Source organism: Mobula birostris, chromosome 14, assembly GCF_030028105.1.
Source record: "Mobula birostris isolate sMobBir1 chromosome 14, sMobBir1.hap1, whole genome shotgun sequence".
NCBI classification, from domain to species: domain Eukaryota; kingdom Metazoa; phylum Chordata; class Chondrichthyes; order Myliobatiformes; family Myliobatidae; genus Mobula; species Mobula birostris.
The window spans coordinates 12908267-12921172 of NC_092383.1; the positions used below are offsets into that span (position 1 = coordinate 12908267).

Below are 12906 nucleotides of genomic sequence, written 5' to 3' on the forward strand. Positions count from 1 at the left end.
TCTACCTTAGGCCACGAACTTATCAATCACCCCTTTTGTGTGTGTGTGTGTGTGTGTGTGTGTGTGTGTGTGTGTGTGTATAGAACATAGAAGAGTACAGCACAGTACAGGCCCTTCAGCCCACAATGTTGAGCCAATCCTTAAACCCTGCCTCCCATATAACACCCCACATATATACTTATTGAAGTATTGAAGGCAGTTTCACTGAATAGGTATCTAAAGGAGATGAATTTCCAGGAATATGAGGAGAAGGTTGGTGTACTAAGATGAACTAGATTGCTCTTGGATAGGGATTGTAAAAACTTGATGGACTGAATGGCACCCGTGTTATAACTACTCCTTGACTCTGTGCAGAGTAAACTCACAAGAGCAAGCAATAGGAAAAATGGGGAAGAAAAGAAACTTCAACCACTGAAAGAGCTGGTAAATTAAACCATGCACACACTGATTGAACTGTTACTTGCAGCTGGACGGACCTGCTATTTAGTTTGGTGATCTCACCAGTCTGGAGCCTCAGGCTAGCTCCTTCACCGGTACCCTTCCTGTGCATCAAGGTAACCATTCCTGCAATAGCTGTTTTTGCTGTGAGACTCAGTCTCTGTGATTGACCTTAGACCTTCTAGACCAGGTGCAGGTAACCTCTTGAGTCGAACGGACGACCCTGAGCACCTGAATGAGCCTGTCCGTGTAGAACTAAGGTCTGAATGGGATGGCAATGTTTCTGTGTGGCAGCACCATTGTAGTCCTCTTCTGAAGTGGATGGTAAAAAGCCCGTAGGTGATGGGATCCAGGACCGTGTTGAAGAGACCAAAGATGAAGAGGATGTGGCTCAATGCATGTGAGACCTTTCCTTCAGAGAGCATCTCTGGAGAGAACCAGTACCAGAGCCCCAGGAGGTAATAGGGTGTCCAGCAAACAATGAAGGAGGTGACAATAATGATGCTCATCTTTAAGGTTCTCAGGCGTGCCTTTGGTATATTGTTCTTTGATCGTCTTAAATGCACCTCCGTCGCAGGTACTAGAAATGGAAAACAAAATAAACTGACATCTTCATCTCAAAAATATTACAGATTGAAATCAAAAACTTGCGCTGAGAACTTTGTTCATTTTACTTTTTCTCCCTTTCTCTCAGGCATGTTGATTTATGACCATAAGACCATAAGGTATAGGATCAGAATTAGGCAATTCAGCCCATTGAGTCTGCTCCACCATTTCATCATTGCTGACCCATTTCCCTCTCTTTCCCAATTTCTTGCCTTTTCCCCATAACCATTCATGTCCTGAATTATCAAGAATCTATCAACATCTGCCTTAAATATCCCTATTGATGTGGCCTCCACAGCTGCCTGTGGCAACGAATTCCACAGATTCACCACTTTCTGGCTGAAGAAATTCTTCATCTAAAGGAACGTCCCTCTATTCTGAGGCTGTGCCCCCTGGTCCTGGAGTGCCCCACCATAGGAAGCATCCTCTCCACATCCACTCTTTTGAGGCTTTTCAACATTTGATAGGTTTCAATGAGATCCCCCCTCATTCTTCTGAGTTCTAGTGAGTAAAGGCACAGAGCCATCAAATACTCCTCATTTGGTAAGCCTTTCAATCCCAGAATCATTTTTATGAACCTCTTTTGAACCCTCTCCAATGTCAGCTCATCCATTCTTAAATAAGGGGCACTAAACTGCTCACAGTGCTCCAAGTAAGGCCTCACCAGGGCCTTATAAAACCTCAAAATTATATTCTTGCTTTTATATTCTAGTGAATATAATGAATGCTAACATTACACTTGCCTTCCTGACCACCAACTCGATGTGCAAATTAACGTTTAGGGAATCCTGCACAAGGATTCCGAAGTCCATTTGCACCTTGGATTTATGGATGTTCTCTCCATTCAGAAAATAATCTATGCTTTTATTTATTCTACCAATGCCCATGCCCATACACTTGCTGACACGGTATTCCATCTGCCACTTCCTTGCCCATTCTCCTAATCTGTCTAAATCCTTCTGTAATCTCCCTGCTTCCTCAACACTACCTGCCCCTCCAGGTAGGTTTGTATCATCTGCAAACCTGGCCACAAAGCCATCAACTCTGTTATCCAAATCATTGACATATAATGTAAAAAGAAGCAATCCCAACACCGACCCCTGAGGAACATCACTAGTCTCTGGCAGCCAACCAGAAAAGGCTTCCTTTATTTCCAGACTTTGCATCCTGCCAATCAGTCAATGCTCTGTCCATGCTAGAATTGTTCCTGTAACATCATGGGCTCTAACTTGTTAAGCAGTTTAACGTATGATATCTTGTCAAAGGCCTTCTGAAAATCCAAGTACACAAAATCCACCGATGCTCCTTTGTCTATCCTGTTTATTATGTCTTCAAAGTATTCCAACAGATTTTTCAGGTAAGATTTTTCCATGAGGAAACCAAGCTGACTATGGCCTAGTCTATCATGTGCTTCCAAGTATCCTGAAACCACATTGTTAACAGTCAACTCCAACGTCATCCCACCACTGGGGTCAGACTAACTGGTCTATAATTTCCTTTCTTCTGCCTCCCCCCCTTCTTGAAGAGTGGAGTGACATTTTTAATTCTCCAGTCATCAGGAAGCATGCCAGAATTTATTGATTCTTGAAAGATCAATTCTAATGCCTCTACGATTATTCCAGCCACCTCTTTCAGAGCCCTGGAGCATTGTCCATCCAATTTATCTACCTTCAGAGCGTCCAGTGCGCCAAACACCTTCTCCCTAGTAATTGCAACTGCATTCCCTTCTGCCCCCCGACACTCTTGAGCTTCCGGCATACTGCTAGGTGTATCCACATTGAAGACTGATGCAAAATACTTATTCAATTCATCTAGCTCTCCAGCATTGTTTTCCACTGGTCTGATTTGATGGGGATACTGCAGCCGCTGAAATCTGAAACAACATGCAAAATGCCAGAGGAACTCAGCAGCATCTGAGGAGGGAGATGGACAGTCAAAATTTCGGGTCGAGACACTTCACCCGAACCCAAACCCTAACTCGGTTGTATGTTTTCTTTTTACATGTTGGTTGCGTGTTGTTCTGATGAAGATTGTGGGCATACTATGTTGGCGCCGGATGCATGGGCAGCCCCCAGCACATCCTTAGATTGTGTTGGTGGTTAATGTAAATAACACATTTCACTGTATGTTTCGATACACATGTGACCAATAAGTCTAATCTTGAATCTTGAACTCAGTCCAGATGAAGGGTCTGAACTTAAATGTCACTTGTCTCTATTTCCCTCCATAGCTGATGCCTGACCTACTGATTTCCTCCAGTAGCCAGTACCTTGTTTATTGAGGTAGACTTAATGAGTGTCATGGTAACTGTCCATGAAGTAAACACTCCTTATTTGTGCTTTTAGACAATAAATATTAATCAGTCACTTGACTTCCTAAAATTAATCCAAATCTGATCCTGCCCTGACTCGACATCCACAAATAATGTTTCCCAATCAAGTAACTAAATGTCAATTACTTTGATTTCCCCTTTCTTATTCCAGAGACATTGACAATTATACTCACCTCGTCTCCTGAAATAGCCATACCCAGTGACTGACACCAAAAACGTCTCCATCAATTAGGCTGAAAATGCATCGCAGGGTATTTGAAAGTTCAATGTATAAGGAGACGTTAATTACTGGAGTAAACTATCAAGGCAGGACCCAAGTCTGAGAACCTCTGCAAATCCACCAGGGAAGTCGAAGCCCCAGTGTTTGTGAATCCACAAGTCTGCTGGAGGCAAAAGATGGCTTGCCCTAGTGTTGGAGGAATATGCTTGTGCATGGGTGGGTGAGATGTTAGGGAGAAACAGGGGGTTGTTTTGGTGCTGCTGTTTTTGTCACTTGGTATGTTCCGCTTTGTAGTGTCTCTGTTGTTCCCGCCCTTTGTAGGCATGCTTCGTTGGTGCTGGGACATGTGGTAACACTTGTGGGCCGCCCCCCCAGCACATCCTTCAGTGTGCTGGTTGTTAACGCAAGTGACACACTTCACTGTATGTTTCAGAGTACACGTGATAAATAAGACCATAAGACCATAAGATAAAGGAGCAAAAGTAGGCCATTCGGCCCATCGAGTCTGCTCTGCCATTTTATCATGAGCTGATCCATTTTCTCCTATTTAGTCCCACTCCCCTGCCTTCTCACCATAACCTTTGATGCCCTGGCTACTCAGATACCTATCAATCTCTGCCTTAAATACACCCAATGACTTGGCCTCCACTGCTGCCTGTGGCAACAAATTCCATAGATTCACCACCCTCTGACTAAAAAAATTTCTTCGCATTCCTGTTCTGAAAGGGCGCCCTTCAATCCTTAAGTCATGCCCTCTCGTACTAGACTCCCCCATCATGGGAAACAACTTTGCCACAACCACTCTGTCCATGCCTTTTAACATTCAAAATGTTTCTATGAGGTCTCCCCTCATTCTTCTGAACTCCAAGGAATACAGTCCAAGAGCGGATAAACGTTCCTCATATGTTAACCCTCTCATTCCCGGAATCATTCTAGTGAATCTTCTCTGTACCCTCTCCAACGTCAGCACATCCTTTCTTGAATAAGGAGACCAAAACTGCCCACAGTACTCCAAGTGAGGTCTCACCAGCGCCTTATAGAGCCTCAACATCACATCCCTGCTCCTATACTCCATTCCTCTAGAAATGAATGCCAACATTGCATTCGCCTTCTTCACTACTGACTCAACCTGGAGGTTAACTTTAAGGGTATCCTGTATGAGGACTCCCAAGTACCATTGCATCTCAGAACTTTGAATTCTTTCCCCATTTAAATAATAGTCTGCCCGTTTATTTTTTCTGCCAAAGTGCATAACCATACACTTTCCAACATTGTACTTCATTTGCCACTTCTCTGCCCATTCTTCCAATCTATCCAAGTCTCTCTGCAGACTCTCCGTTTCCTCAGCACTACCGGCCCCTCCACCTACCTTCATATCGTGAGCAAACTTAGCCACAAAGCCATCTATTCCATAATCTAAGTCGTTGATGTACAATGTAAAAAGAAACGGCCCCAGCACTGATCCCTGTGGAACACCACTGGTAACCGGCAGCCAACCAGAATAGGATCCCTTTATTCCCACTCTCTGTTTCCTGCCAATCAGCCAAAGCTCTATCCACGTATGTAACTTTACCGTAATTCCATGGGCTCTTATCTTGTTAAGTAGCCTCATGTGTGGCACCTTGTCAAAGGCCTTCTGAAAATCCAGATATACAACATCCACTGCATCTCCCTTGTCTAGCATACTGGTAATTTCCTCAAAAAATTGTAATAGGTTTGTCAGGCAGGATTTTTTTTAAGGAATCCATGCTGAGTTCTGCCTATCTTGTCATATGCCTCCAGGTACTCTGTAACCTCATCCTTGACAATCGACTCCAACAACTTCCCAACCACGGATGTCAAGCTAACAGGTCTATAATTTCCTTTATGCTTCCTTGCCCCCTTCTTAAATAGCGAAGTGACATTTGCAATCTTCCAGTCCTCCGGAACCATGCCAGAATCTATCAACTTTTGAAAGATCATCGCTAATGCCTCCGCAATCTCCACAGCTACTTCCTTCAGAACACGAGGGTGCATTCCATCTGGTCCAGGAGATTTAACTACCTTTAGCCTATTCAGCTTCCTGAGTACTTTCTCTGTCGTAACTGTGACTGCGCACACTTCTCTTCCCTGCCACCCTTGAGTGTCCGGTATCCTGCTGTCTTCCTCAGTGAAGACTGATGCAAGATACTTACAAAATAAATCCGAACCCGGCTCAAACATATAGCAGAGTGGGTTAATTAAGTTGAAAGGTGAGGGTAAAATTGAAAAATCTAGAAGAGAGATTTGAGTAAGTTATGCATTTCTGCAGATTGGGAAATCTGAGAATGAGCCTTGAAACAAAAGCTGTGAAATGAGTCTTCATCTAAATTCAGCACCCATGCAGGGAAGAAGATGAAACTGGTAATAATGGGAGTGTAACTTACAGTTTTCCTTGGCCATCCTGTTTGATATCTCCATCAGGATCCGGGTGTAGCACAATATCATGATCATCAAAGGCATGAGAAACAGGAAAACAAAGGTAAACATGTTGTAGGAGGTTTCTTGCCAGTGATGCTTGAAACTCCCAACAGTGGTACACTGAGTGAAGTTCTGGGGTTCATTAATGGTTACGGTATGGAACAGGACAATCTGAAAAAGAAATTACACATACAGTATTCCATAACAAGTTCATGTAGAGTACCTATATCTCTATTGATGCATTACTGTGTTTTCTCTATGCTGCTTTCTGCACTGCCTTGCTCGCAATGTTTTTGCATATTGGTGGCACAGCGGTGGAAACTGCGTGCAGTTCCAAACTCTGGGGAGTGCACAAGTCGCACAACCTCTCATGGTCCCAGAACTCATCCTACACAATCAGGAATGCTCACTAACGCCTTTACTTTCTGAGGAGGCTGAAGAGGGCTGGACTATGGAAATCTAAGCTCATGTCCTTCTACAGATGCCCAGTAGAGAGCAACCTAACATGCTGTTTAACTGCGTGGGTCGAACACTGCACTGGGGAGGACAGGAAGGCTCTACAACAGGCGGGTAAAACTGCCCATTGCATCACCAGCACCTGCCTGGCCGCCATTAAGGACATATACACAGAAAGATGCCAGAAAAAGGCCAGTAACATGAAGGATCCCAGCCACCCTCCACATGGACTCTTCATCCCGCTCCCAGCAAGGAGTCAACGTACCAACTATGCCAGGACCACCAGATTCAAAAACTTACTTTTCTCAGCAGTAAGGCTAATGAACACCTCCACTCACCAACCCATCCCACCAACCCCCCTACCACCACTACTTTATCATTTCCTGTCAGAGTCACCCTATATCACAACATGCAATCAATCTATGTAAATAAGCTATCTTATGTGTTTATATTTATTGTGTTGTTAAATTTATTCTTTATCTTATTGTGATTTTTTTGTGCTGCATTGAATCCAATAACAATTATTTATTCAACACACATCAAAGTTGCTGGTGAACGCAGCAGGCCAGGCAGTATATCTAGGAAGAGGTACAGTCGACGTTTCGGGCCGAGACCCTTCGTCAGGACTAACTGAAGGAAGAGCTAGTAAGAGATTTGAAGGGGGGAGGGGGAAGGGGGAGATCCAAAGTGATAGGAGAAGACAAGAGGGGGAGGGATGGAGCCAAGAAGCCAAGAAGGTCTCAAAGCTCTCCGCTATTTTTTGGACTCCAGACCCAATCAGTTCCCCTCCACCATTCTTCTTTTCACTTGTGCACAGCAAATGACGTTAAACAATCCCGAATTTTGAATCTTGAATATTGCTATGTATAGCATATCCTTCCTCAGATAAAGGGTCCAAACCTGCTCAGAAAACTCCAAGTGTGGTCTGACCAACGGCTTATAAGGACTCGGAATCATGTCCTTGCTCTTATATTCTGGTTCTCTTGAAATGTATGCTAACGTTGCATTTGCCTTCCTCACCACTGAACCAAACAGTAAGTTAACCTTTAGGGAATCCTGCACAAGTACTCCCAAGTCCCTTTATACTTCTGATTACTGGGCTGAATGACTTGGTTCTGATCCTATATCTTGTGGTCTTATGAATAGCTTCATAAAATTATTACAAACACACTGTTGAAAACGTCACCAAAACAAATTTCTAGTACATAGAAACCTAATTAACAACTAACAACTGGTGAAATGCATTCTACCGCATTATCTGCAACAATATTTCTTATTTGATACACAGGAGAACTGCTGCAATATTTAAGGGTAATGCTCTTTAACACATGCAGGTAATAAGAGCAAATTACATTTGTAGGCATCTTAAAATTCAGCTCACTGTTGCTTCTGGGATTTTTTTGTTATGCGCATATTGTTTGCTGTGTTTTTCCACTTTATGACAGGGTCTAAACTCATTCAGCAGGAAGCTACTTTGGGATGTTGTGAAATGGTCTTTATGAGGTTTACTCAGTATAATGAATAACGTAATATGCAATAGTTATTCGGACCTCTTTCAGTTTAATTCAAAGAATAAATTATTTACAATTTTTGCAGAATTAAGGTGCAGTACAGTGGAGTGTGGATGGAAAGAAATGTGACGTGCAGATGGCAATTTGCAAGTCTTGCTATAATACCTGTGGTTGCGAAATATTACATCCCATCATTAAAACCATTACCAGGTACATACTCTGTAATTAGCAGCAAGTAATGTTTCCCTTCCCAGTGCTGAAAAGGTCTCCAATTTTGTTTTCAACGTGAACTACTGACGTGCTGAGCAATTTTGTTATACTTCCACGGCATTGAAAGCAAAATCTGAATGCCCGTTTTCAACGGACACAAATCTTTAATTGATTACGTTAACTTCTTTCTCTGCTTAAATAAGGATCTCCAGGAGCATGACCACTTATAATAACACGCTCAGTGACAACTTTATGTGGTACTTCCTATAGCTAATGCATCACAAACATGAGAAAATCTGCAGATACTGGAAATCCAGAGCAACACACACACAATGCTGGAGGAGCTCAGCAGGCCAGGCAGCATCTATAGAAGAGTCGACATTTTGGGATGAGACACTTCATCAGGACTGGGGGGAAAAAAGAGTGCATGTTCATGGACTTCTGCTGCTGTAGCCCATCCACTTCAAGGTTCAATGTGTTGTGCGTTCAGAGATGCTGTCCTGCACATCACTGTTATTGTGTGGTTATTTGAGTTACTGTCACCTTCCTGTCAGCTTGAACCAGTTCAGCCATGCTTCTCTGACCTCTTTTATTAACAAGGCATTTTTGCCCACAGAACTGCCTCTCACTGAATGTTTATTATCTTCCATACCAGTCTCTGTAAGCTCTAGAGACTTGGGTGTGGAAATCCCAGGAAATAAGCAGTAACGAAGACACTTAAACCACCTTTAAACCACAACAATTATTCCAGTCAAAATCACTTAGGTCACATTTCTTCCTCATCTCATTGTTTGGTCTGAACAACAACTGAACCTCTTGACTACATCTGCATGCCTTTTAAGGACTGAATTGCTACCACATGATTGGCTAATTAGATATTTACATTAATAAACAGGTGTACAGGTGTGCCTAATATAGGGGCCACTGTAAATGCCACTTCTCTATGAAAATAAATATCTCATTTACTTCAAGAATCACTTTCACTGCTAAAAACGGGTTTTCTAGGAACATGACCACTTACTTCAGACGGCCAAGGTTGAGGCCACATTCTGTACCCATGTCTACATAAGAAGACACTTGTCACCTGTCATATAATTTTTTACCTGGGTCTAGCCTTCTTGTTTTGCAGTCTGATTTCCCCCTTGAACTTTTCCTCAGTTATGAGTTTTATGTTAATTTATCTTGGGGAGAGAGAACGAAGCAGGGAGGAGAATGGAGAAATAATATTCTAGAACAGGGATTGTGTTTAAGGTACAGTTAAGACCATAAGACCATAAGGCATAGGAGCAGAGTGAGACCATTTGACTCATCGAGTCATTTTCATCATCACATCATGGCTGATTTACTATCCCTCTCAATCCATTCTTCTGCCTTCTCCCTGTAATCTTTGACACCCATACTAATCAAGAACCTATCAACCTGAGCTGCTAAGATCCACCAGCATTTTGTGTGTGTTACTCTGGATTTCCAGCATCTGCAGAACATCTGGTGTTTAAAATTCCTGGACCTGATCTCTCTCGACCACTTGACCTTCCTAACTTGCTCTCTTTCAAAATTAAGTATGAAAATCAGAATGAATACCTAGCGTTTTTCCCAATGGCAAGGCACAAACATGGTTAAAAGTCACAGACTTTAATCTATCTGTTGTACCATTTGTGTTACAATGTTCCCTGCTGTGAGTTTCACTCCTGATGTGTCTGAAGTGAATTCTGATCGCGGGGAGCCAAGCTGTTGACAGGAAATGCTCTTTGGTTTAGCTAGTTGTTAAAGCAGTGAAACAGTGCTTTCGGAAACTTGTTAGTGCAGAAATTTCAACAAACTATTTTTACTGGTTAGGGATGATTTGCTTGGCCAAATTCTTCTGTTAATCAACAGGAATGGACAGTAATTTAGAACATGGAACATAGAACATTTCAGCACAGAGCAAGACCTTTGTGTTGTGCTGACCTTCTAAGACCATAATGCCATGGGACATATGAGCGGAATTTGGCCATTCAGCCCATCAAGTCTGCTCTGCCGTTGCATCATAGCTGATTTATTATCCCCCTCAACCCCATTCTCAAACTTCTCTCTGTAACCTGTGATACCCTTACTAGTCAAGAATTTATCAACCTCCACTTTAAATATACCAAATGACTTGGCCTCCTCAGCTATCTGTGGCAATGATTTCCACAGGTTCATCACCCTCTGGCTAAAGAAATTCCTCCTCATCTCTGTTCTAAAAGGGACTTCCTTGTATTCTGAGTTGTATAACCTTCTGAAAATTCAGTCTAACTCTTCCCTCCTGTAGAGCCCTCCATTTTTCTTTCATCAATGTGCTTATCTAAGAGTCTCTTAAATGTCCCTAATGTGCATATCTGCCTCCACTGACTCCCCCCAACAGCATTTTCCACGCACCCACCACTCTATAAAAAATCTACCTGTCACAACCATGTAGTATGTAGACTGCGTTTTCACAGTGTCACCTCACTGGTATGCATTGTCCTTGGATTGTTCACTTTTTCTAATTGTTTGTCTTTGGACTAGCTCTGGGTGTTCACTTTGTTTTGCAGGTGTCTCGTTTAGTATCACGGGGACTGTTAAACTCCCATTGTATCTTATCACTTTTATTCAAGCTGGGATCACTTAATTAGCACGGTCTGGTATTGCAGTTGCTGGCTTTGGAGATCATCACTTTGTCTGGACCAATTGTGTTACCCAATTGCTATGGAACTCCTCCCTGCTTCAGGGTGTATTTTGGGTTTCAGGGGCGCATGCCAAACCTTCTTTGTTAGTCATTGTAGTTCCTTGTCAGGTGAAACCCTAACCGAGTTTGTGTGTGTATCATTTAAGTTCATTAATATCCTGTACAGTTTGCCTGAGCTCTTGTTGGTGTTTTTTTTCTAGTTAATCTCTGTAATAAATCTTTACTTTTGTTTCAATTGCTGAAGTCTCTGTGATTCCTACACTTGAGTTCACTAGTGACCCTCGTAATACCTCTGACATCCCCCCTATACTTTTCTCAAATCACTTTAAGATTATGCTCCCTTGTATTAACCATTCTCACCCTAGGAATAAGGCTCTGGTTGTCCACTCTACCTATGCCTCTTATCATCTTATACACATATATCAATTTTCTGAAACATAACAATAGCTATATTATTTGTCAATTAACCTTAAAACCAATTGGATATAAGCACTCAGTGGGACAAAGCTTGGGTCAGAATTCAGTTCCTCAGGGATGAAGATCAAAAACAGAACAGCTTTCTCACCTGAGGCATGGCCAAGGTGCCACTTAGTAGCCAAGCCACGGTCAACATGACCTTATTCCTCTTCTTAGCCTCGCTGATGCCCAGGGGGTTTAGAATGGCTGACTGGCGGTCGATGCTAATCACCACGGTGACAAACGCGCAGGAGTACATGGCCATCAGCTTGAGGAACATGAGCAGTTTGCAAGCGACGTCCCCGCCCTGCCACTGCACAGTGATATTCCAGGCAGCGTCAACCGGCATCACGATAAAGGTCACCAGGAGGTCCGCCACCACGAGGTTGACAATCAGAATCCTGACATGAGATTTCCTCTTGCGGTTCCGGCTGGTAATCCACAGCACGCCAAGGTTGCAGAAAGCAGAAATGGTGAAAACGAGGATGGTGATCCCCACTCTTACTTTAGCTGCGCTGGAGAAGACCGGTAGTTGAAAGTGAGGACCAATGCTTTTGTTACACCAGTGTCCTGTGGCAGTGGCCGTATCTGTACCATTATAGTTATAGAGAAGGGTCTGATAAAGGAAAGGACTGATAAAAGCATCGACACTAGCATTCATTATAGGTTCTGGGCTCTGAACAGTGTGGTGGATATCTGTTCGATGGGATCAAACTCAGAGGGAATTCTGAGAACGGCAGGATATCCTCTGGACCTTGAAGATGGTAGGTTGCATTATTTTATATGAACGTTGAACCAAGATTGTATTCCAGCCTGCAAGTCAAACAAGATGCTTGTTACACACTGAGCAAAGTATGGGGAGATAGGAGATTCTGCTTGTTCTAACGCTGTGTGTCAATATTTCTACTCCATCTTGAATCCGTAGTGCCAGCTGGGAAGGTTGAAGTATATTGCCTCTAGGTAAAAAATATCCTTATCTTTTGCAGTAAAGACATGTGAATGGGATTTCTACACAAACGTCCAGTCCCTAGTAATTTTTTTTTGGTGAGATAACTCTTGAGAGGCACCAATGTCCTGGAATCAGAATAATAGACTCATCCCTTTACCGGATCAAAGTACAGTAAGATTAAAATATACACCCTTCAAGATTTCAGGATGACTCAACATACCTGACAACCAGAAAAATATAAAATGCTGGAGGAATTCAGCTTTCAAGACCGATGCAGGATCCAGAAACAACCAACTGTCCCTTTGCTTCCGTGGATGCTGCTCAGCCTGCTGAGTTTTTTCAGCATTTTGCCTTTTTTTTTGCTTCTGCAATCTCTTGTGTCTCCACATGTGACCACCAACTGAGGACTTCTGAAGTACAGTTACTAATATAGCAAAGAAGACAGCCAAACAGTATGTAATGATAGGCCACAAACTCAATGTGTTGATCAATAACTCAAATAATAACTTAATGTGACTTAATGGGGCACCATGGTAGAGTAGCAGTTCCTATTTACTTACTCACTGCCCGTTACTGTGCTGGCGTTTAGGGCGGCAGTGAAGG

At 42.8% G+C, this 12906-nt stretch overlaps 1 protein-coding gene across 1 annotated transcript; it reads right to left on the reverse strand.

The window, feature by feature from the left end:
• Window positions 1-527: 527 nt before the first annotated feature.
• On the reverse strand, window positions 528-12015 carry LOC140209601 (gonadotropin-releasing hormone II receptor-like). The gene is made up of 3 exons (XM_072277873.1): window positions 11464-12015; window positions 6002-6206; window positions 528-1018 (listed from the first exon to the last, which is right to left on the reverse strand). Exons 1-3 carry the CDS (start codon window positions 12013-12015, stop codon window positions 528-530), a joined length of 1248 nt encoding a protein of 415 aa, XP_072133974.1.
• Between the last annotated feature and the right edge of the window lie 891 nt (window positions 12016-12906).